Source organism: Myodes glareolus, chromosome 15 (assembly GCF_982192425.1).
Source record: "Myodes glareolus chromosome 15, mMyoGla1.1, whole genome shotgun sequence".
In the NCBI taxonomy this organism is placed as follows: Eukaryota; Metazoa; Chordata; class Mammalia; order Rodentia; family Cricetidae; genus Myodes; species Myodes glareolus.
The window spans coordinates 23308739-23334668 of record NC_142040.1 but is presented as its reverse complement, the minus strand read 5'-3'; the positions used below and the strand labels follow the sequence as shown (position 1 = coordinate 23334668).

Below are 25930 nucleotides of genomic sequence, written 5' to 3'. Positions count from 1 at the left end.
TAAGTAGCTAAGAAGGACTTGGAACTGAGTCTTCCTGCTACAGCATACCACCAAGTGCAGGGATTGCAGGCATGTTCCACCACGTCCAGCTATGTCAGGGTCAGAGAAACGGCTCAGTTGGAAAATGGCCTGACTCACAAGCCTGATAACCTGAGCTTGGAGCCCTAAAATATATATGAAAATCTGACCCAGTGGTGCACATCTGTAATCCCTGTAATAATGAGACAGGGCGGGGCCAGAGACAGGTAGATTCTTAGGAGCTGTGGAAGGGAAAAATAGTATGACCTACATGGCCAAAAATGTTCCAGACCAATGAGAGACCCTGGCCCAAACAAAAAGATATCAGGCACCTGAGGCATGGCACTAGGGTTGCCTATGATCTTTACATGGGTGCTGCATACGTGTGCAGCCCCATCTACATATGTACTCCTCACACACAAGCATACACACAATAAATAGTTTAGTCATCATTAAACATAAAAAGAAAGTTCTGTAACAAAGGAGCAAGAAGGAGCTTAGGTCTCTCTCTGAAACACACACATGAAAGTACCCATCATAGTTCCCCAAGATGGCTTCCATCATATGTGCTGATTCAAGGCTGGTGGCACGCAGTCAACACCTACTCCACGTTTGTGGTAATGTTAGGTCCCCTGCTCCCACAGATCTGCCTTATTCTAGGGTCCATTGTTGTTTCTTGAAGTATTCACACAAATAAGAAATACCTATACCAGATGCGAAATATTTATTGTTTTGCATCCTCCCGCAGTGACAGCGTTAGTTCAGAGGAAGAGGGAGGAAGGCCTTGGGAATAAATAACTTGGGGAAATGAGTAGTACAGTCATATTAGACATTGAATAGTCAAGATTGGGTTTGAAAAATATTGTGACCTTGTGATCTGGAGCCAGTTTGAGAGGCATCTCAATAAGATTTGAGGCCCGGGTAATCACGCTGATCCTAGCAGCTGCTTTTATTTGGTTTGTGAGATGACTAATTTTATCACTAATATCCACAACAAAAATGAGCTAGGCATCGATTCCTCCTGCCGTGAAGATGTTTGTGTGTAGCCTTCTCTGCCAGGAGGTAAAGAAGTACAAGCCTTTCACTGCCTTGTTCTGCTGTGATCCAAATGCTGGTGGCAGGCGAGAGGCTGTGCACAGGCTGTTCGCATGCAGCGGCTGTAGCAGCGGTAAGCCAGGTCTAGTCGAAGACTCTGCAGAGCCACAGGGTCCATAAATCTTCCGAGTTGCAGTCAGCTCAGTCAGCCATTCAGCAGCTCAATCTTGTGCCACAATCCTGGTAATGAGATTTTTTTTTTCCAATGGTGGTAGTTTAATATTAACACTCGGTGGCTTATGATGGCATTTGCTGCATAATTGGAAGGTTTTATTCTGAACACTGGATTTGCAGGACGTTCTTCTAGTTCTTTCAAAGTCACTTCCTCCAAAATAAAGAAGCAGGCACAAAAATCAAATAGGGTTGCCTCTTTCATAGAGAAGAAGCAACACATATCCAGTCCTTTGCCTCCCTTGTCCTTGTTGTTTCATTGTTCTTTTGTTTCACATCCTGTCTCTCTTTAAATATGATCAGGAAGGGCACAGATCTAATAAAATACCTGCAGTGTGTTATGTGCATGATTGTCATGTCTTACAGGTGTTTGTACAAAAGTGCAAAGACTGGTAGCTTGCTTCTTGTCTTTGAGGACACAGGGACTTATTGTTGCTGCTGTCAATCTACTTGGCTATGATCATTTCATATTTACTAATTTCCACTTGCTGTGGAAACAGCCCCCAAACCCCATGAGAATGCAGTGTTTTGGAACCACCACCTCCCTCCCCTTTCCTAGTTGTCTTGAACAGGTGGTACTGGAAGAAAATGGCGCTGCATGAGAAACAAGAAAAACAACTATAGGCATTCTTCCTGTGTGAGCCACATGAATTGGGGTTCACCCCACCCCTACGTTTTATCAGTATCATTAGAGTTGACTTCTGGGTCAGTGTAAGGAGCCTGGAATAAAGGAAGGAGAGATGCTTTGGGCTATACTGACATAGCATAAACCAGAAAACTAGATGATCACAAGTAGAACTGGTCCTTAGTAACAAAGTTGGCTCAGCTTCATCTCCTGCAGCATCTCAGTAGGTGGGTCTTCTTCTTTGTTATTCCATTTCCTTTTTGCAAAAGAAGAAACAAAAAAAAGACTTCTTGACCTTGCCCATAGAAAGGCAGTCATTAGCTTGTAAGTTACCCTAGCGGCTACTTCATAGGCCTTGTGCCTCCATCCCTGAAGCCTTCCCTGTCTTGACCCACTTCAGTTCCTGCTAGCAGATGCATCACTGAGAAAGGGACTGAGAGAGGGATATCTGGAAGCATGCTGATGTATATTCACCCCCAGTTCCTCACTCTAACTGCCCCCTGCTCCACTCCCACATCCCAGCCCCTCCCCAACTTCATGTCCTTTTAATTTTTTTAAAAGATATATTTGTTTTATTTTATGTGTATTAGCGTTTTGCCAGCATGTATGTTATGTTCACTGTATGCATGTCTGGCTTCCTTGATAGTCAGAGGAGGGTGTCAGATCCCCTGGGACTGGAAGCACAGATGGTTGGGAGCCACCATATGGGTGCTGAGAAATTGAACTTAGGTTCTCTGCAATAGCAACAAGTGCTTTTAGCCACTGAGTCATCTCTCTAGTCCCCTTTTATTTTTTTTAAGAACCCATTGAGTCCAATGTATCTTTTAGTTCTCTTTTGTATATCCTATATACTAATCCTCTGTTGGATGTGTAGCCGGCAAAGATTTTCTTCTCCAGAATTTAATTTCTTATTGGACTGGTCTGGGCAGAGCCAGAGATGTTCCCAGCCAATGTTTTTGCTGCTGGTTCTGGAGCCAGCACTGCGCAGTGTTAGAGCACAATGCACACCTATTCAGTACTTTACCTCTGGATCTTCAGATCTCGTGATCTTACTAGCTTTCTGTCCCCGTGACATCCATCACTATGGACCTGACTCTTGACCTTCGAGTTTGTAACACTTACTTAGGTTGCTTTCTGTATGAGTGTTTTGCCTGCATGTATGTCTGTGAACTATGTGCATGCAGTGCCCTGGACAACAGAAGGGCAGAAGTGGGTGGATCCCTTGAACCTAGAGTTCAGAGGTTCTGAGATAACACATGGATGCCGAGAAGCAAACCCAGCCTCCCTGGAAGAACAGCCAGTGCTCGAAGCACTGGACCAACTCTCAAGCCGCCAAAGCATTCTGTTTTAAAGGTGAGATGTCACTAAGTAGCCAAGACTGGCTCCAAACTCACAATTCCCCTGTCTCAGCACCCTAAGTGCTGGGATTACAGACATGAACCACCACACGCAGCGTCTAAACACTTTCACTCTGTTTCCTTCGTGAGGCCTCCAGACAACAATGTCATTAGCACTTCCGCCTTGCAGAGGAGAAAACAAATTCAGAAGAATGAGCATCTTGCTCAAGGGCATGAGGTACCAGAAGTAGGACTGTTAACCAGGTTAACTCCAGAGGGTTTAGGTCCTCAAAATAGAGCGTCCAAACTCACTGATCAAGAAATACACAGTAACAGAAAGTTAAGTTCAGCTCGGTGCATGGGAAGCTGAGGCAGGAGAATTGTAACTTTGAGGACAACTTGGACTACTTATAGAATTCTTGGCCAGCGTAAGCTGTACAGTAAGACCCCATCTCAAAAAATGGCTTTGAATACTGGCGCTCGAGGGAGGAATGTGTGTTAAAATCAAGCCTGAGCCACAAAGTCAAATTGTCCCAAGCAAACAAACAAACACAATCCAGATACAGCAGGAAAGGAAAGTGTATGTTCTGACTCTCTCCTGCCGTATACGCTTTCCTTAGGTGGAGCCACTCAAAGCACAGGTGCACATCGTCAGGCTAATAACTGCTGGGCTCCAACCATGGTGTGGGGGGCATGCTTAAGGCTGGGACAAGCAGTGGGAAAAGGAGCACCTCTAATACGCAGTAAGTGAGTTCTTTTTGCCAAGCAGTTTCTAAATTTTGCTTCTAAGAAAGCATCACAATGAAGTCAGCTGGTGCATTATGTCATTAAAGACGTCATAACAGAACAAATGGCGTAGCTGCAAGTCAAGACCCTTCTGTTGTGCATACTTTTTTAAAAAGTGTTCAAGATAAGCACTCATTCTAACAGTAATGAATATTTATCCCTGGATACATAGACAAATTGGAAAAATCCTCCCTTTCACAGTATAAAAAGATATACTACCATTAAACTTATTTTCAGAACTTATCACAAATTGTATAATGTAGTTTGATATATTGATTAATTGGGGAATGGTAATTATGATAATTGCTAGATTGATATAACTTTGATTATTAGAAAGCCTGTGGTCACAAGATACAATTCTACATCTCAAATTTAGATAAATGTGTCTGTTGCAGAGAAATACAGAAGGTTGTGTGATAAAGTCGTTAAAACACGGTTTTTGCCTATAAATGTACCTTTTTTAGGTTAGATTCTGGGAGGAGGTTGTGGGGAAAATTTGAAACTCTGGGAGAAAAGGGAATTGTATAAATTTCTTTTGACTCAAGAATTAATCACCATGGTTTTTAAGTGGCTGTTGACCAGCTCAGAACTGTTGATTTTAGGTGCCACTGACCCATCTCCAAAAGTGGCATCATGGATTTACTTAAGGATGTTCTTCTAGCTTTAAATAGACCCAGAGTTGTGGTGAAAATGATTAGTGTCAGTTTAGAAATGTGGCATGAGGGGGGTGGTGGTGCTGAGCGTAAAGCTGGGCTCCGTTCCCTCCACCCTGAGCCCCGGTGAGCACCTGCTGCCACCCTCAGGACAAGCTGCTTCTCAGGAAGCTTTTTCCCACATCTCCTTTCACCCCAGAAATCAGAATCCTTGCTGTGACGATTTTGTCTTTGTGAAATAGATGTTTTTTTCCTGACTTTACTAGCACCAAGTGAGTCTTTAGCTGCACCCACTGGTATAGTATAATATGCAGCCAACTATCACCAGGTGCTAAAAAGAGTACAATAGCTCAACTTTTCTTCTTATGGGAAGGTTGTTTTTTTTTTTTTAATCTCACTGCAGGGGCTGGAGAGATGGCTCAGAGGTTAAGAGCACTGGCTGCTCTTCCAAAGGTCCTGAGTTCAATTCCCAGCAACCACATGGTGGCTCACAACCATCTGTAATGAGATCTGGTGCCCTCTTCTGACCTGCAGACATCCATGCAGACAGAATGCTGTATACATAATAAATAAATAAATCTTTAAAAAAATAAATAAATCTCGCTGCAGGATAGTCTCGCTGGGTTTTGAAAAATCTGAACTGCTCCCTTCTCTTCAGCAAGGCAGCATAGGAGCATTGATGTTCCCCTCTTAGTTCTGTGCTTTGAGAGAGCTTGGTGGAAGCTGAGCCTGAGGATTAACCCCCTAGTCCTCGGCCTTCAGTTAGCTATCCAGTAGCACTGGCCACTTGATCTCACTCCTCCGGCACTTTCAACTTTCCTGATTTGTGCTGGAAACCCCTGGTCGGAGTTATGTGATGCAAACATTCAATGGGAAATCCTGAGAACCTGAGTTCTTAATGGACTGTGAGCCAAGATTCAGATTGCAAGACCCTCTTAACGTATGCCGAGGGCGTAACTCAGTAGTGGTGCGCTTGCCTAGCAAGTGTGAGAGGCTGGCTTTGATGCCTAGTGTTTGAAAGAGGGAAGAAATGTTTATGAATGAAGCTAACTCCTGTGACTATCGTTAAATCTCTCATTAATTAGTTCAGTGCTAATAATTTTATCACATTCAAGATGTGCTTGTGTTTCCCTCTGGGTGATGAAATTGGGTGGGTCCCTTTCTTTAATTCTGTCTTGCTCCACTTCGCCATGCTTGCCCGTGTTGTTTTGCTACCAGAAACGGAAGCACCACTGTTACCGAGTAAAGGAAAATGATGGGCAGCTCTAAGTGGGCGCGGTGACTCCAATCCAAACCGTTTCCTGGTGCAAATGCAACTCAGGATCGATTTGAAATTTTCCAAGACCTTCTGCCTCCCCATCCTAAGTGTATTTACTTTGCCTACAGTATTTATGTGTGTGTGGTTTATGCATGTGTATGTTCCACATGTTTTGTGCACATGACCAAGGAGTGCATGCCTACATGCTGGTCAGAGGTTGACGCCAGAATGTCTCCCTCAGTCTCTCTCCACCTCCACCCTAACCTTGTTTGGAGACTGGGTCTCTCACTGAGCTGGATCTTGTCCTTTTAGCTAGCCTAGCTAGTCAGAAAGACCCTGGATCCTGTCCATCTCCTCCCCCAGGGCTGGGATAATAGGTTCATGGGCTGCTGTATCCAAAGTTTTTGCAGGTTGCTGGGGACCAGAACTCAGGTCTCATGTTTAGACTGGAAACACTTTCCCCGTTGAGCTGTCTTCCCAGTCCATAGTGCACTTATACTTATTAATACTCACTGCCAGAAAATTCTCTGTTAATCAGAGACGTTGACATTTTCCTTATTGCTCTGTCCTATAGCAATCAGAAAACTAAAATGCTAGCAATCCCTCATCTTATGATTAGAGATCATTATCAAGCCCTGGCGCTAACTTCACTAAGTCAAGACACAAAACAAAAAACAAAAAATAAACAAACAAACAAACAAAAAACCCCACTGGATGTGGTAGTGCATTCCTTTAATCCCAGCACTTGGGAGGCAGAGGCAGGTGGATCTCTGTGAGTTTGAGGCCAGCATGATCTACAGAACAAGTTCCAAACCCTGTCTAAAAAAATGAAAAATAGCCGGGTGGTGATGGCGCATGCCTTTAATTTCAGCACTCAGGAGGCAGAGGCAGGTGGATCTCTATGAGTTTGAGGCCAGCCTGGTCTACAATAGCTAGTTCCAGGACACGCTTCAAAGCTACAGAGAAACCCCATCTTGAAAAACCAATAAATAAATAAATTCCAGTTACATTAAAGTTTCTTTCTGCCTGTGATTAGCAAAACCACAATGCTTTCCCTGAGATATGATGATGGCTTATTCTTTCCTGTTTAGCCATTTTTCCCAGATAGGAAATCTGAAGTAGTCTCTGGACTGTGGTTAGAATCTTTCCAGTCATTTGCAGGCAAGACTAATAGTGCTGAGACCATCTTTTCATGTTATTTATCTCTCATGGTTTGACATTCTTCACCTCTGCCCCAGCATGTGAGTGCCCCCTTTCATCAACCCTGTTACTGGAGCCATTTTATAGTCTTGTCACATATCAGCCTGAGTTCCATATATATATTTGTGTGTGTATGTATGTACATATATGTGCATATATGTACATATATATGCACATTGTGTGTGTGTGTGTGTGTGTGTGTGTGTGTGTTTAGCTGAAACCAGATAAGAGACAGGAACACAGATATGCTTGGTTGTTTTATGATATGGTACACAAAAATTCCCACTTGAAGTTTTGTATCTGCATCCTTTGCTCCTGACAGTATATGCTTGGTCTTTAGATTCTTAGAAGCAAGGTGGAGCCCAGGCCTCAGAGCTGAAAGACAGAATGTGAGGCCCCCAGGAGAAGGAATTTAAGGAGACAGCAACTGGCTAAGCACACAGCCTGGGAAATGATTAACAAAATGGTGAACCAAAGAGGAAGGGGTTTCTCTGCCTTTAATTTTTTCCCATTTAGATCCACAAAGCCTAACCTACTTTAAAGGACTTCTCAGGTTTACATGTAAAAGTTATCAAGAGAAACCTTTTAAAGAGCCTAAAGACTCATGGGGGGGGGGTGTCTTGTGAGTTCAGGGTGCATTCCAGTGTTGGGGGGAGTGTCTTGTGAGCTGGGATGCCCTCCAGTATTTGGGGGTGTCTTGTGAGCTCAGAGTGCCCTCTAATGCTGGGGGGCTATCTGTGAGCTCAGGGTGCCCTCCAGTGTTGGGGGATGTCTTGTGAGCTTGGGGTGCTCTTCAGTGCTAGGAGCTGTTTTGTACGCTCAGGGTGCCCTCCAGTGTTGGTTAGAGCTCATCACCATTCACTGTCCCTTAAAACGCCCAACAAGGACTTAATCGGTATCTTGTCTCTTGTGGTTCTTGTCTCTCACACTTAGCTTTGTGAGGAGCTTCCTCTGCTTGTTATTTCTGAATATTCTGGCCAGCTAAGTCTCCTGGGTATTTTTTAAATGACAAATGGATTTGCTTCTATGTAGACTTGAGCTCTTAGGGAGAGGAAAAACGGTTTCCAGGAAATTTGTTTCCCAGCATAAATCTTTTTGGTTAGTTCTCTCTCTCTCTCTCTCTCTCTCTCTCTCTCTCTCTCTCTCTCTCCTTTGTCTCCATTTATGACACAGTCTCATTACCGAACCCAAACTGGTCTGGAATTCACTATGATACCCAAGCTGACCTCAGCCATCATGCCTAGCTTGCCCAGCAGGAATCCTGCCTGTCCCCAAAGCTTTCCAGATTTGCATCCCCTCCCACCCAATGTCAAAGTGCTTATGTTTGTAGATCTTCCTAGAAACAAACACTAGCAACTAGTGTATGTACAATGTGTAATATATTGTGCATTGGTGCCTGGTGTGTGCATGCATTGTGTGTCAAATGTATTGTTTTCACTGTACATGTAGTGATGTGGCATATTGTAAAATGTGTATAGTATGTGCATGTATGTGTATGTTGAATATGCATAATACACATGTGATATGTGCTGGTCTCAAACTCACAGAGATCCTCCTGCCTCTGCCTCCCAAGTAATGGGATTAAAGGCATGCGCTGCTACCACCCGGCTTTGTGTGTGTGTGTGTGTGTGTGTGTGTGTGTGTGTATGTGCGCCCTGTTTTATAATGTGTGTGCATACCATATGCACAATGTGTGGTGTATACTATGTGTAGTGTTGTGATTATATATCATATATTTATAATATATGTTTGTGTTGTTGTGTATAGCATGCCCTGTATGTATGTGAAGAATATGTGGAATGTATGGTTGTGTGATATGTTACATATAGCGTGTATGGTGCATATACTGAATATATAGTGTTCCTTGTATATGTATATGTGTGCAGAGTATGTATGTAGCATGTGCTGTGAATGAACTGTGTGTATGGCATATGTGTAAAAGGTACATGTGTGGGTATAGTGTATATATAGTGTGTACCAGGCTTATGTGTGCTGTGTTATGGAGTGTGGTATATGTATATCACATGTACTATGCATTTAAAATGTGTGTGTGTGATCTCAGGAATATGCTTGTGTGGTGGTTGGAGTTAGAGCACCCACCAAACTCCCAAAGGCCAGAAGGATCAGAACAACCTGCTTGTGCCTGAAGAAATCCTGTGGAAGAATACTTCACACCCTCTCCGGGTGACTCTGGAGAAGCAGGGGAGGAACTCTTTGTATCAACTGTATCTAGAAGCTGCTGAAGTCAATTCCAATCAGAATGTCGTGGTCAGCGAGGCAACAGCTAGAAGAACTAGCAACAACTTGGTCTGTCCTTCAGGTTCAGCCACTGTCTTAGCAGTTGACTCGATCCAGTAGGGAGCCTGAGGATGGCCAATGGGGCCTGGGAGACACTTGAGCTTTGCTTTCCTCTGCTGTAAAAAGAAAATGATACCTTTTCAAGGCTAAGCAAACTTGACGCCAACTAAATAGGGCTAAACTCAAAGAGATAGAATGTGTGATATTTCAGATCAGAATAGCATGTAAAGTGTGGTGTCCTGGTCTCGCAGCCTGGTGGGCTTGTGGGAGCGCAGGCTCACTGCTACATTCTTCTTGCTGCTCTTCTACGCTGGATAATTTATGTACAAAAAACACAACGATCCCAAATGTGAGAGTAAATGGTTGTTGACAGTGTGTACTTCCATGTGACTGCCACTGAAATCAGAATGTAGAACATTCTCACTTCCCCCCAAATTCTCTGACTCCCAGCTCTACTCCTTGTCCTCATCCACCTGAGATGACCCACTGTGTGCTTTCTGTAACCAAAGCTGAGTTCTGTCTCTTCCAAAACTTCACTCAGATAAATTATAGAACCTTTTGAGTTCTCTCGTTCAATGTATTGCTTTTAAAATAATATATTCACGTTATCAGTAATTCTTTTCTTTGACTATTAAATGGCATTCTGGTGTGTAGAGAAGTCACCATTTATTTCTTCATGAGCCTAGGAATGGACGTTCTGGTTGCTCCCAGCTTTTGTTTGTTTGTTTTTTGCTCTTTTGCTGGAAGCATCTGCTTCTCAGGGTTTGCTCACTGGACACTCTCCCCACAGTCTTCCAAAGACTGCTCGTGTGCTCATTTCACTTCGGTACTCAGGATGTTTATAAACAACTGTGGGTTCTGTACTCAGGCCCCCGTGCGTTGTGTAGGAGAGAACCATTTACCCCTGTCCTTACCAATGCTTGGTGGGCATGCAATTGACTCTCGGGTAGTCTCAACTCACAGTTCTCTGAGGACAGATGACATTAAACAATGGAAGATCAATATGGAGACTCACTGTCTCAAATCTTACTAGAGACAATCTACAAAATAGGATGCAGTAGTGTGCACTAAACCTAGTGTCTTATGTACTTCTCTGAAACTCCACTGAAAAGACTCATAAGGCCTTTGATACCCGGTGTAGGAGGAGTCCTTTGGGAAAGAAAGGTGCTGGGGACAGAGCGAGCCAAAGCAGCTATGTGGCTCGTGGTAGAAAGGGACAAATGAAGATAGGATAGTTCATTTTCTGTGGATTTAGTTCGTGATTCTTTAATCTAAACACAAACGGGAGGGGACTGAAGATGAAGCTGGGGAATAGGGATTCTACTGTTGTGAAGAGGAACCGTGACCATAGCAATTCTTATAAAGGAAAACATTTAACTGGGGCTGGCTTACAGTTCAGAGGTTTAGTCCATTATCCTCGTATCTGGAAGCATGGCAGCCTGCAGACAGACACGGTACTGGAGAAGGAGCTGAGTGTTCTACAGTTCGGCAGGCAGCAGGCAGGAAGAGAAGGAAACACTTCCTCTAACAAAGCCACACCTACCCCAACAAGGCCACACATCCTGATATTGCCACCCCCTACGGGCCTATGAGGGTCATTTTTATTCAAACCACCACATTCCAGTCCATGGCTTCCATAAGCTTGTAGCCATAACATACTGCAAAATGCATTTGGTCCAACTTTAAAAGTCCCATAGTCTATAACAGTCTCAAGTCTGTAAAAGTCCAAAGTCTCTTGTGAGACTCATACAATCTCTTAACTGTAATCTCCTATAAGAGCAAAATGAAGAAGCAGATCACATACTTCCAACATACAATGGCACAGGATATCTATTACCATTCCAACGGGGTGGAGCATGAGGAAATACTGCGCCAAAGGAACTGGATGTGCAAAGTCCAAACTCTGCATCTCCATGTCTGATGTCACGGTGCTATTCAGATTCCCCAGCTCCTGGCAGCTTTGTTGACTATAACACACTCCGCTCTTTTGGGCTGGTTCCACTCCCTTTTAGTAGCTCTCCCCGGCATGCATCCCGCCGCTCTGGCATCTCCAACATCTTGGGGTCTCCAGCACAATCCAGGCTTCCTTCACCTTCACAGTTTCACTAGGTCTCTCTAGGCCTGCAGACAAGGACATCCCTGTCACCTGCCTGGCCTCAGCAGCTTTCCTTAATCTCTGAGGGAGAGTCCATAATCCCTTTCTTGTATCCTTAACTCTAAAGCCAGAATCATATGGCTGAAGCTGCTAAGTTCTGCTGCTTGTTGGGACTGGAACATGCCCCCCTGGTTCAATTACCTCTTCCCCAGCTTTCTGTTTCCAGTGGTTTTCTTCACCCCCTATGCTTGGCTGTCCTGAATATGTAGACCAGGCTGGCTTCAAACTTAGAGATTCTTCTGGGGTATAGTTAGCAGATTTAGTAAATGTAGGATGCTTAGTTAAATTTGAATTTCAGATAAGTAACTTTTTTTTAGGATAAGCATATCCCAAATACTATGTGTCGAATACTCATGCCTCCTTTCTCCACATTAAACATTAGGGGCTGGAGGGTTGTCTCCAAAGTTAAAAGCACACACTGCCCCTTGCAGTGGAACTGAGTTTGGTTTCAAGCATCCATGTCAAGAAGCTCACAAGTCTCTATAACTCCAGCTCCAGGGGATCTGACGCCTTTGTGGGTATCTGCACTCAAGTGCACAGATATACAGAAAGGGAAGGGCGAGGGAGCTTTATTTTTTTTTTAATTTAAACAATGTCCTGGATTTTATCTACCCATCATCTAAGGACTGTTGGAGTATGGAACAAAATAACATGAGGGTATCTAGCACGTGATGGGTGTACTATCAACACTCTTAAGAGCCCGTCTGCTCCACCCATGTCTTTGGTGTCTAGCACGTGATGGGTGAACTATCACTACTCTTAAGAGCCTGTCTACTCCACCCTTGTCTTTGGTCAGGCTTCTGCTTCTTCCCCAAAACCATGATCAGTCTGCAAAGAAAGGAGCGCACATATACTGGGAATTAGCATTCCAGCCAACGCCGGCTTCAGTCTCCCCTGCCAGGGCACTGGTCTGCTTGTGCCGCTGGGGTGCTTTCTCACTGTAGGCTCCCTGAGTTATTAGATCATCCCTCATAAACAGCAGCCAGTGATGCTGAATGAATGATGGCTGCATTAACCCCAGACTAAGCCACTCTGGGTCTGATTTTTCTGGCGCCGTAGCCCTAGAAAACCATTTCTCAGGATGCACCGGGACCAATCATTTCCACAGTCGGTTGCAGCCAGGAACGTATTGGAGGGCCAAGATTAATGGCTCACATAGCCAACCTTTCCAGAGAGCAGAGGTGAAATTCTACTCTGGGTAGACGCCGACATACTGAAACCAAAGGAAGAGGGGTGGGAAGAATAGATAGAGCGCTTGAATGTCTACTGCAAAGTCGTAAATCAGGGATGGGCAAAGTGGATCTGTCTCTGCCAGCCCATTTGCTTGATTTAGGCTACTACGGTTTTACTTCAGACAGTCTGAAGAAAGCATGCTTTAGAGATGTGTTGGGGGCCCCGACCCTTGGAGTTCAGTCCTGACTTCCTGTCTCATGAATTCTTTATTTTTCTAAAAGGAAGACTAATACGTGCTTGAGGGAGTATTAACTATGTCCATGACAAAATAAATCCATCAATCCATAGGAAGTCTATTTTCTACAGAGACCGCGCACTGAGATAGGATGAGCTTCAGACTGGCTCGGGTGAGGAGGTGAGGACGGGAGAACCACTTCCAATCACCAGCAGCTGGGAACCCTCCTCTCCTCTGGTCAGTCCTCTTAGTATGTCTTTACTGGCCACATCCAAATTATCCAACTTCTAAAATTTTGCAAGTTTGTGGAAAGGTTTCTTTGGAACAAAGTTACAGCAAACACAAGTGTTACAGTTGTATTTGGGGTGTGCCTCGCTGGGCTGTGTGTGCATTGATGGGTAAATGGGTATCGTGAGATGGTTTTGTGGCTGTGTTTTAGCGTCTCACAGGAAGGTGTTCATAGTCTTTAAATCCCAATTAGTTTAAAAAGTTACACTATCCCACCTTTGTACGGGCTGCTGATGACCCCTGCCAGCCCTCAGGGCGTGAGGAAGTGTGCTGGCAGAGGCAGGAAATGAGTCCTGACTTCAGCACAGGTATGCTGCTCCGTTTCAGGTGATTGGCTGTTTGTGAACCAGACTTCCCTCAGAAAACAGACAGAATTTAGCACAATAAATAGGAAAATCCAGTCAGGATTTAAGAGATATAAATAGCATGGCCAATGGATATCGATATTGGATAGTCATAGACTCTATGTAGCTACAAAGCAAACATTCTTTTGGATCCCTCATAGAACAATTTTAAATTGGACTACATGCTATGCTATAAAGCGAGTTCCAGATATTTAAAAACCTATCAAGACTGTTTTCTTATCACCTTGAAATTAAATTAGAAATAAAGTAAGAAAAAATTATGTGGTTGAAAAAGAGGAGGTATAATAGACCTGTTGCCAAATCAATTGCTTTTGAGGCTGGAGAGATAGATAGCTCAAGTGATACAGAGCTTGTCTTGCTAGCCTGCGAAGCTGAGTTTGATCAGTGCGAACTCACGTGTAGAGAGCCCAGCTATGCTGGTTTACATTTGTATCCCAGCATCATGGAGGTATAGACTGGCAGATCCCTGGGACTCAACCGCCAGCCCATTTTACTATCCTCCCTAGCAAGTTCCAAGCCAACCAATGAGAGACTCCCTCTCTCTGTGTGTCTCTGTCTCTGTCTCTCTTTCTCTCTCTCTTTCTCTCTCTTTCTGTCACTCTCTCCATTTATATAATACATTATATATTATATGAATATATTACACATACACATACAATGGATGGCTTCTAAGGAACCACACCTGAGGTTGACCTCTATTCTACAAACGCACACACAATGCACACACACGCACACATGCGCACACATGCACATGAAAATCATTTGGAATGGTCTAGACAAACTCTGAATTTAAAAGAACACAGTATTGAATTCTTCATCATTTAAAAAAGGATTTGTTGAGTTGCTAATACCATACCAAAGATAAATAAGGCATAGGTCTCCTCAAGGAACAGACACCAGATAGATCCTTGGTGACTTTCAGTGTGATTTTCTTCTATGTCAGGTACCTGCTAAGAGGTGTGGAAATAAATAGACCACCAAGTTACTGAATAGAAGGAGACTTCTTACAGTACACCAGGAAGAATTCACAGAGGCTCTGCCTACTTGGCTAATAGAAGACTAAAGTTGAGGAGTATTTCCAAGTCAACCAGAAGGGAGGATTGGCCTATTTATCACTTGAGAAGTACATGACCGCTCTTCTAGGCACTGAACCACAGATCAGAACGTGTGTCAGCATGCTGGATGTGATGATACACACCTGTTATCCCAGCCCTTAGGAGGCTGAGGCAGGATGGTGAGTCTGAAAGCCAGTGTGGATTACTTAGCCAGACCTTGTTAAGTCAAACCAAAACAAACAAAAAAAAAAGAGGTTTATTTGTATTTTACATGTATGAAGGTTTTGCCTGCATAAGTGTGCATAGCATGTGTGTGTGTGGTTCCTGAAGAGGCCAGAAGGTGGTATCAGATCCCCTAGAACTAGAGTTGCAGATGATTATGAGCTACCATGCTAGGAACTGAACCCAGGTCCTGTACAAAAGTATCCGGCGCTCTTAACCACTGAGCCATCTCTCCAGCCCCTGTCACCTGAGTTTTATTACCCAGAATGCTCTTGATTATATAGTAAAGCTAGAACAAGCCAACTAGAAGTTGCAAACTCTATTAGAGAGAAACAGCATTTCAAATTACTTAATGGCAGGAGCTTGGTCAGTCCTAGGAAGTGGAAGGCAGAGGAATGGGACCCAGTGGTCCTTTTCCACGTTCGGTATTACCTCAGCTGAGGACCATGAACTGATCCAGGGCTCAAAGTCTCAGAGCAATAACCATAATATACATGCGTAAATACGCCATCAGCAGGCACAGCCATGCAGATCTAGGCCAACTGTGCCTTTGTCTATTAAAGTGGTCCAGGCAAGATATGAGTAGGGAGGGAGATAAAGGAACGAGTTTTAGAGAAACGCAGAAAATAGAATTGCGTTGTTCAGTAGTTGGCACCACCCGGAGGGAAAAGAGTGGAGGCTATCACCACAGTTCTGGTTAGCAAGCCAAGTTACTTATTCTCGGCACTTCGATTGAATATGAATCTCAGCATTAACTTCTTTCCACAGCAAAAAGCAACTTCTTTGGCCGAGATTGAGAGCGGCAGTAATCTATGGGTATGAACATACATACTTAGGAACAGTCTGATAATAAATATGTCTGCTTAGCAAAACAACAGTTATAGGTACCCTGGTTGTAGGTTCTTTTTTCTCTTTTTATTCTTTTGGCTCTTTAGGGGGCCCTGCCACTCAGCTCCTAAATAAATCAAACACAGAGGCTTATTCTTTCTTATAAATGCCCAGACTTAACTTGGCTTGTTTCTAATTAGCTTTTCTTAAATTATCCCTTCTCCCTTTTGCCTCTGGGCATTTTCCTTTCCTTCTGTAATCTGACTTTCACTCTAACTCTGTGACTGGCTGGGTAGCTGGGTGGCTGGCCCCTGGTGTCCTCTTCTCCTTTTCTCATTTTTTGACCTCTTTTTCTCTGTTTTTCTCCTTCTGTCTATTCTCTCTGCCGGCCATCCCTTCCTATCCTTTCTCCTGCCTTGATATTGGCTGTTGAGCTCTTTGTTAGACGAATCAGGTGTTTTAGGCAGGCAAAGTAACACAGCATCACAGAGTTAAACAAATGCAATAGAAAAGTGTGCAACACATTTTTGCCTCATGAAAACAAATATTCCACAGCATAAACAAAGGTAACACACCTTAAAATAATATTCCACAACATACCCCCACCCCCATCTCTGGGGTCTGTAACTTCCTGGACCATGGGCTTTTGACCAGTTTACAATACCAGCCTTGTGCTGCTTCCTGCCAAGCATGCCTCAAAGACAATTAGAAAGTAGCTGGTGACCCCCGTAACATCCATGCCACTATTGTACCAGTGATCACACCTTGCCCTGCAAGTCAGCATTGTGATGCTCTGAGTTCAACACTAGGTAAACACATTGATGATCTTCCTCCCAGGTAGCCTACATAGCACTTTTTAAACCCAGCACCACAAAAGCTATCCAGCAGGGAGGAAGTTTTTAGGTTAGTTCCAGCTTTAACTGATCTTTTAATTCTTTACATTTTGTTTAATTTTTTTATTGGGTATGTATATTTTGTCTTGCATATATGTCTGTGCACCTCATGATTGCAGTGCCTGAGGAGACCAGAAGAGGGCATCAGAGTGCCTGGGACTGCAGTTAACAGATGATTGGTAGCATTCATGTGACAGCTGAGACTTGAGCCCTAGACCTGTGTAATAGCACCTAGTACTCCCTTAAGTCATTTCTCCAGACCCACCCCCACCCCCAGGAAAGTCTGCTGTGTTTGGGATTTCTGGGGCCTTCCTGACCAGTAACTCCTCAGAAATGGCCCCATTTCCCATACCCCATACTGAGATTTTGTTTAATTTGGATCAGGTGTGGTGCCTCATGCCTTTCATCCCAGCACGAGTGAGGCTGAACCAGGTGGATCTCTGTGGGTTCAAAGCCAGCCTGAGATACCGAATGAAAACCAGTAATAATAGCAATAACTCTTGTCTTCTGGGCATTCACCCACACAGGGTATCTGTGTTCAAGCTCTCTTTTTTATTGTATTTTTAATGATCTTACAAAGTGCATTCCATACAGGTTTCTCATACATCCTTAGCTTTGGTAAAATCACCCCCACTTCTCCTCTCCTGTGTCCCCCAAGACTAAAAGGTCAGTGAAAACAGTTTTCTTTCATATACAGACACAGGGTTGTCTCTGGCGCCTTTTCGTGGGTACTCTTCGGTGCACACTGTTTCTCGGTGTTCACATTGATCACAACCAGAATCCATGCCTTTTCTCGAGAAATGCCAACGCTGAATAATGGCATGGCTATGATTCCAGCTTTCCTTTCCCCTCCTCCCAGCGCCGGAGTCACTCAAATGCCAAAGGCTTGCAACTGTGGTTTGTTTTCCTTTTTAAGTGAGAAGCGACAGAAGGTTATGTAAAGTTTACACATTAAAGAAATAATGTCAGAAGAGAACGTGCCCACGAGCGGCTTCCTGCCTTGAGTAGCTACCCAAAGCAACTTAGTGCATTTGCAGCCCACAGCTTTTCTAGACCAGATGATGTGTTTTATGTGCATATAAAAATGAAACCGTTGCTATTCACACTGTTGGGGGACGCTTCTCTCTTTCCACTTGGACATGTTCCATGTTACACCAGAAAGATCTACCTCGTTTTTGCCCAGTACCCACATGGTTTGTATCAGATGGCTACACCGTAGGTTATCTCCCTGCTTGCCCACCAGCATCCTCATTTATTTATCTGTTCATCTTTATTTGGTTTTGCTGCAAATGAGAGATGAGCAGCGCTGCACGGCTGCCCAGCTGCAAGTTGTTAAAACCTTAGCATCCCGGATGGTGCTGGCTGCCTGACAACCCGAGTTGCTAGCCAGGCATTCATATTTCATGCTGATTATATAGTTTTTCTACTTTAGGCCAGTGACAGGTTGAGGGTATGAATTTTTATTTCTGTCCCAATAATATCAGAAACTCACCTGACCATTGTTCCACACAGACACACACATTTTTCTCACTGGAGAAAATGAACTTGGAGCCGCTTTAACAGACTTTCAGCTGCCCCGTGCCTTGAGAGACTACCAGGGTGAAAATACATAGATGATTTACTTGATGTCCTGTACAATACTGAAGGTTTTTCTTTTTAGTACTTTGGCTCTGAGTCTTGAACCTGAAATCTCCCTTCTGGACAAAGACAGATTTGTTGATAATATCACATAACTTTTGACCAGAAAACAGGTCTGTGAAGTAGGTACCAAGATAACAGAGTTTTCAGGATAAAGCCTAGAAAAGACAGGGTCCTGTGTGTGATGCATGATTTGCCTGTTTTCCTTGAACAACAGGCAGCTGAGCAGGCAGCCACAGGGCCCTGTAACAGTGGCAGGCGGAAGCTGGCAAGGGCCTGGATTATTATGCAGGAGGCATCCCGCTTTTATTAGTGCCACACTGATTAAAGCCAGGCTATAACAGCCTTCCATAACACCTTAATTGAGGTCTTCCCTTGCATGGAATTTACATTATCTGAAGATAAATCCCACAGGGTGACATTTTAATGGGTACTTTAGCAAACTCCAAAGGACGATTAGAAACATCAGCTTTGCAAAATCATTTTTTAAGACACGCAAAATAGAGAGCATGGTGCCAACTGTAGGGATTCATTTGAAAGAATCAATTTTACTAAGTGCAGGCATGCTTGAACATATGAGCCGCTCTCCCAGTGGAGTGGGGTTTGACTCCACGGCCCTCGTCTTCGCCCTCCTTCGAGATACCAGTGTAGGGTTCTGTAGGGAGCTGGAATTCAGATTTAACCTTCCTTGAAATGGTCCTCAGGAGAGCTGAGGACGCAAGGCTGAGCAGCGATGGTGCCCAGGGGTCCAGTCCTTCTCTTAATGTCTTTAAAGTACAGAGTGCTGTTCTAGTTAGCGAGACAGCGGCGAGCTCATTTCTAGGCCTCTGTGGTGCCTGCCTTCCTCTCAGGCCCCAGGATATTTCTAAGAATCTTGGACTCAAGTAGGCAAATCACCGGAGGAGGGGTGGCCATTTCCCTTCCCAGGACTCCTCCCACTGCTCCAGGACACGCCCTCCTAAGTCAGTCAGCTGTAAAATAATAGGTAAAGGGCAATCAGTCTTGGATGGCCTTGCCTACTTCATAAGCACAGACCTTGATTCTCTCTAACTTTGACATTAGAAACTCCAAAGTTTGCTTTGTGCTGAGTTCAGAAGGAGGAAAGGAATTTGGCCAGAGCTCTTGAGAAAAAAGTTCCTCAGAAAAATAGACGACTCCATCCATCCGGTCTGCGTTCTCTGCTTTCTTCCTCATCTGGTCCAGCAGGAGTCGTGTGTCATCGTGTTTCCTTCCAAATCTGCCTCTTCCTCAGGACTCCGCCTTCCCTGGAGCAAGAGCTCAGGCTCGTAATCTCCACGCCACATGAGGTGACTGGCTCCCCGTGCCGTATGTGGTGACCGGCACACATAGGCACTGTGTCTAAGGGTGACTGGCTCCCCGTGCCGTATGTGGTGACCGGCACACATAGGCACTGTGTCTAAGGGTGACTGGCTCCCCATGACATATGTGGTGACCGGCACACATAGGCACCGTGTCTAAGGGTGAAACGGAACAAAGAGATCACTAGATCTTAGGAAAACTCAATTTAAATTATGACAACATTGCATTAGGTATCTACCAGAAAAGTAAAGGCGTTTTTAACAGGCAAACCGTGGTGGGAAGGCCATGCATCAGCCAGAGCTGCAGCACATCGTGCATGGCAATGCAGACAATGCAGCCACTGTGGAGAGAAAGCCAAGGCGTTCCTATACAATTAACCAGATACTTGGGGGTAGTGAAGGGACTGGGCAGTAAAGCCGCTCACCTCTGAGCCTAACGACCTGAGCTCAGCTCCCAGAGCCCCCAAGTTAGAGGGAGAGTGGAAATGAGTGCTCACAGACACACACACAATCAACAAACAAATATAAAATATAATAAAAATTACAAATAAAGCCAAACAGAAACTTAACATATGATTCAAGTGTCTAATCTTATATATTCAAAAACTAAATCTTTAACAGGCACAAAAAAATGTTTATAGCAGCTTTATTAATAAGTACCCTAAATTGGGAACCATCCAACATTCTATAACCCACTAACATAAGTGACAATTTGTATGCATCTCCAGTGAATCATGCTAAGTATAAAAGCCACATTCTCAAAGTTACATACAGCCTACCGTGGTCATGTGTGCCTGTAATCACAGCCTGTGGGAGACTGAGGCAGGATTGCGAGTTCAAGGTCAGCCTACGCTGTACAGCAAGACCCTACCTCAAAAAAAAAACAGCTAATCCGTAGTATGACTGCATTACCTCGGTGTTCTGAAGAGACAAAACCATCAGGGCAGAAGAGACAGAGAGAGCAGTGGTCACCAGGATCCTAGATGGAGGAAGATGACCCCCGCCAAAGGATAGGCAGCACCAGGGAGCATCTTGAGGTGAAGAACACTCTTGCCAGTTCATAGACATATATAAATACATTTTGCTCTATCTACAATGACAAAATAAAAGTTGACTTGCTGTTTAGTGGGACTTCAGAGGAAAGGAGAGAAAGGAGGGAGGAAGCATGGGAAGAAGAAACAAGAGAAAGAAAGGAAGGAAGGAAGGAAGGAAGGAAGGAAGGAAGGAAGGAAGGAAGGAGAAAGAAGAAAGAAAGAAAGAAAGAAAGAAAGAAAGAAAGAAAGAAAGAAAGAAAGAGACAGAGAGAGCACCCAAGTACTCATGGTCTTGGTAACTTGCAGTGATTTTTCACATGTTCATGTACACACACACACACACACATACACACACACACACACACAGAGAGAGAGACAGAGAGACAGAGAGACAGAGAGAGAGAAAGAACACACACACACAGAGCACCCCTCAGACGAGGGGAACTGGGTGGGTATTTGGTGAGTCAGAAAAGTAGGGTTACTATTTTCTTGACGTGAAGTGGGCTAGTTAATAAACATGGAGATGAATGCAGGAATGTGGCTGTGCTGGCAACTGCAAGTGCCCATCCAGACAATAAAGTGGCCTAAACGACAGAGTAAGTTTAGTGCTTTGGCTCCTCTGAGGAGATGACCCTGACCTGAGCTCTAGAAGGGATGGAGGAGGCAGTCATCAGGCAGAACATCCCGGCAGAGTCTTCCAGATAGGGAAAATATCAACGCATGCAGGAGTCTACAGTGAGGACAAGATTACTACGGAGACAAAAATAAAATAAAATAAAACAACTCACCTCACACATGGAAGCACCTTTCAAATGCACAGTTGGAGACAAGCCAGTGGGCTGGACTAAGTGAGCAAGGAAAACAGCCGAAGAAGGTAGGCTCAGCTAGGAGCAGGTATCAGTTCAGACAGGACACAGAGCCATGGTGACATTGGATTGCCATTACATGTCACACATACATCAAACTGTGGGAGACAGCAAAGTACTCGCACCCATATTTTAAAACATAGCTCATAACTGGTGTGGAAGCTATCATGGTCTGGATATGAAATGGCTCATGCATCTGAATGCTTGGTCCAGGCCTGGTGGTGCTATTTCGGAAAATTACAGAACTTTTAGGAGGTGGGGCCTCACCGAAGGTTGTGTCTTGCTGGAGCCAGGCCTCACGGGTTATAATCTGGACTGGTTCCCACCTAGGTTCCCTGTCTACTTCCAGACTGCAGCGACAGTGGAAACAGAGGTCTTGTGGGGCCATAGCCCAAGACGCTCCTACTGCCCACCTTCCCTACGCTAATGGACCTATCTCTCCAACCACGAGTCCAAATAATCCTTCTTCCCTTTAGTTGATCTCTCAGGTGCTTTGTCACAGCTGTGAGATAAATAAATAAGACACTGGCCTGTGGGAGTTCAGGAGAGCAGACACAGTTTTCCAACTTAACACAGTATGCCATGTCCCCCTTGCCACTACAACGAACATTGACCGTGGACGACATCAATTTATTTTTTACATTTCTGGTGGTCAGATGTTTGAATTTGCTAATGGAGCCTCTGCAGCCTCCTTCTGGCACTTCCAGGAGACAACTCTAGTCACTGAGATCCCCAGCGTCTGCTAGTCTCCCATATGCCTTGGCTAGTGGCCCCGCCCTACGTATTCAAAGCCAGCCCTGCAGCATCTTCAAATCTCTCGGCCCTCTGGTCTCTGCTTCCCTCGTATCTTCTCCTCTCTTTGTCTCACTCTGTGTACTTGTTACTTGTTTGTTTGTTTTGTTTTTGTCAACTTGACACAAGTTAGAGTCATCTGAGAAGAGGAAGCCTCAACTAAGAAAATGCCTCATTCTGAGTGGACTGCAAGAGAGACTGTAGGGCATTGTCTTTATTAATGATTCACACAGTTCACTATGGGCAGTGCCACCCCTGGGCAGGTAGTCCTGGAGAGCAAGCCAGTAAGCAGCATCCCTCCATGGTCTCTGCTTCAGTTCCTGCCTCCAGATTCCTGCTTGAGTTCCCTTCCTGATGGACAGTGAGCTCTGAAAATAAACCCTTTCTTTCCCGAGTTGCTGTTAGTCGTGACATTTATCACAGTAATAGAATCAAACTTGAACACTCTGTCTCCCCGTCCGTCTGTCTTTCTAAGGGTGCTCACATTTACCTTCGGTCCTGCTCTACCGGACAATCTCTTTCTCTCGGGATCTCATGGCTTGCTTTGCCTGTAACATCTGCATTCTCGGGTTCTGGAGGTCAGCGCAAGAACCTCTGATGGGGGGTGGGGTCGTTTTTCTGACTATCACAGAGGTGCTCTGCTCCACCCACTGTGGTGACAAGGCTAAGTCCTTTTGACCTATTTTCTGTTGAAAGGATCACCTTGTGAGCTCTCATTTTGAACTGTGACACTAGAGCCCTCTATCTCTTGTCTTTGTTCTTCCTCCCTCTATTCTGTGGAAAGTGTTATACCTGAAATTTAACTCGGTCACTGAAGGGTTTATTCCCAGTGTTAAGAATAATAAGATTTAGAGATCTTTAAAAAGAGTCTTTATATGAAGCTCTAAGATCATGTGAAATGTGCACATTATGGTCCCTTTGTTCTGTCCTAGAGTTTCTTCTGCATTTTGGATATGTGAGACTTTTGAATATAGGTTATATGAGACGTTGAAAGTAATAATGCTTCCTGAAAGCTAATGGCATAATTAACTCAGCAACCCACATAGTCTCCCATCTTAAATTCTTGGAACAAAACTAATGTTGCATGCCACTGGTGTTGATGACCCTTGTCAACAGCACAGTGGACCAGTTGTCATCTGCATAAGTGCAGTGTGCAATTCACGATTCAATCCCATCTTGAATCCTAGCAGAAAAGATTTTGTGACTTCAGCTTGTAGCTTTGGGGATTATGTCACTTCCAGTGTCTCCCAGGGTTCCCACAAAAGGCAAACATACAGCTCTCCTGGGGAGGGGCGAAGCCAACCTCACTTTTGTTCACAGAAGCTATGCTGGGGATTGGTGTTCCACCTCCCACAGTTCCTCTGTCCTTCTGTAAGCCCTGCTCTGGCTTCCATTAGATTTGATGCACTTCTTTCTCTCTTATTTGGAACCTGTTGCATATCTACTTTCAGTATTCATGCCAACACCAGTTCCTGGAGGGATTTTTTTTTTAGCCTATCTAGCCCATCGTGAGTAGTTTTATTATATTGTATTAGAACTTCAATCTTTATGATCCCAACATTTAAACTGGCTGCTTTAAAGTTGAGATTCACCTTGCTATTCTCTATGATGTCTATGAGCAGAGATACAAGTCCTTGTTTCTGAGAAGGGCACTGTAAAGTCAGCTTTCCCCCCAAATGGCCATTGAAAGTGTTATAGTGAAAGGGCTGTTGACAGAGCTGTAGCGGCTATAAAGAGAGACTAGCGGGACATGCTAGAGCACCTTGGAGTCCCCAAGCCCAAAGGCCAGCAGTAGGAGGGCTGGCTGTGACCAGCTGATGACACCAAAGTAGGCCACTCTTCTGCCTGGCCAGTGGAGGGACAAGGAGGGCAAGGAAAAGATGTCCGACTCAGACCTAGTTGGGAATCCGGTGTGGTAACAGGTGCATGTAATCACAGTGGTCAGGAGGCTGAGACACAAAGATTATGAGTTCAAGGCCAGCCTCGGCTACACAGAGAACCTTATATGAATTCCACCCCCAGACCTGGTTGGGAACTGGATGATGAAGCCCACAGCAGGTCATTTCCTGACGGATGGATGGGAAAGAATGGATTATGGTCTGGAAGAGTAAAGAGAAGACACCCAGCATGGTAGCCTGTTGAAAAACACTTTGGCCTTTGGGGTTTAATTTTAGTAACTCTACATGTACCCCAAACTTAGATCTTGATTCTTTTTCATTTCGGGCACATTCGTCCTCGGCACTGCTTTGGTGGTGGTGTGTGGGGGGGGTGATTTTGGGCACATTCGTCCTAGCACTGCCTTCGGGGAGGGGGATCTTATATTGAGCCAGTCACTGTAACTGATTCGTAGATCAGCTCACCCCTCTGTGGACAGCAGAACTTGACCGACGAATCCCCAAGGGCCCCACACGATGACTTGCCCAGCTGCAGTGTACAGGGGCTCTCTCTGACTCCTCTGTCCCTTTCCAGGGTGGAGCTTCAGCATGGGCTCAGCCTACCAGTTCCACAGCTGGAGGGTCTTCGTCATCGTCTGTGCCCTTCCGTGCGTCTCCTCTGTGGTGGCCCTCACCTTCATGCCGGAAAGCCCTCGCTTCTTGCTGGAGGTAATGCCTGTTGTCACAGAAGCGCAAGTGGTCCATGCACATTGGCAAGGCTTCTTTGCCGTTTCGAGGGAAGTATGTCTGCCTCTTCGGGAGGTGCATTCTCCCTTCCTGCCACGGGGGTTTGCAGGGTTTGATTTCTCATGGAGGCATGCTTTAAGCAAAGAGCTCTCACAGCCAAAACCACGCATGCACTTCCCTAAGCAAGTAGCTTTCACTCGATGAGGGGGCTATTGCTCACTGTTTGATAAGGGAAGCATTCTTGTAATAGGTGCTATTTCTAGCCGATAGCACATTCTCTGAGTGGCTGCTCTACAGTGGTGTCCTCGGCCTGCATGCTTCAGTGGAGAAGAGCTAAACACATCTGTGTGGTGGCCTTCCATGTGCTCTGAAAACTCAGAGTGATTGGTGACTGAAAGACAAGGGGTCCTAATGCCTGGCTCCTAGCTCTGACTGCCTGTGTGTTTCTTAGGTGGGAAAACATGATGAAGCCTGGATGATTCTGAAGCTCATTCACGATACCAACATGAGAGCCCGGGGCCAGCCAGAGAAGGTCTTCACGGTGAGTCTGCTTCTCGGAGAATCCTTGAGTTTCTGACATGGTTTCTGTAAGGGGCCAGACTTTTAAGGCCTTGCTAGTCATAGAGTCTCTGACACAACTACTCAGCTTTGTCTTTGCTGTGCGAAAGCAAGCAGCCATAGAGAATGTCTAAACCATGGACCTTGGTTGTGTTCCAATAAAACTTTATTTACACAAACAGGCAGAGGGTCCCACCTACCCACACCTATCTAAGACTCCAAGCCTCTGTGGTTGGTTAAGTAATAATACTAACCTGAGAGACAGAATGTGAGCAAGAAGGCCATGATTTAGTCTCTGATTTATTCTGACCCCCTGGCTCAGTACCAGAGGTGTTGTTGCAGGGATCACCAATAGATTCTCTTCACCGTACTGTCATAGAAGGATGGCCTCCCTGCTGGGCCACCATCTCTGCTCTCTCAAGTTCCTACCTCATCTGAAATTTGCTT

The 25930-nt window shown here is 44.8% G+C and overlaps 1 protein-coding gene across 1 annotated transcript in view; it reads left to right on the top strand.

Moving 5' to 3' along the window:
- Positions 1-25930, top strand: part of Sv2c (synaptic vesicle glycoprotein 2C) — a 195194-nt gene that overhangs the window by 128386 nt on the left and 40878 nt on the right. Inside the window, exons 5-6 of the mRNA XM_087896799.1 lie at positions 24774-24907; positions 25377-25466. Of these exons, the coding sequence (XP_087752925.1) occupies positions 24774-24907; positions 25377-25466 (224 nt within the window). The remainder of the gene's footprint in view (positions 1-24773; positions 24908-25376; positions 25467-25930) is intronic.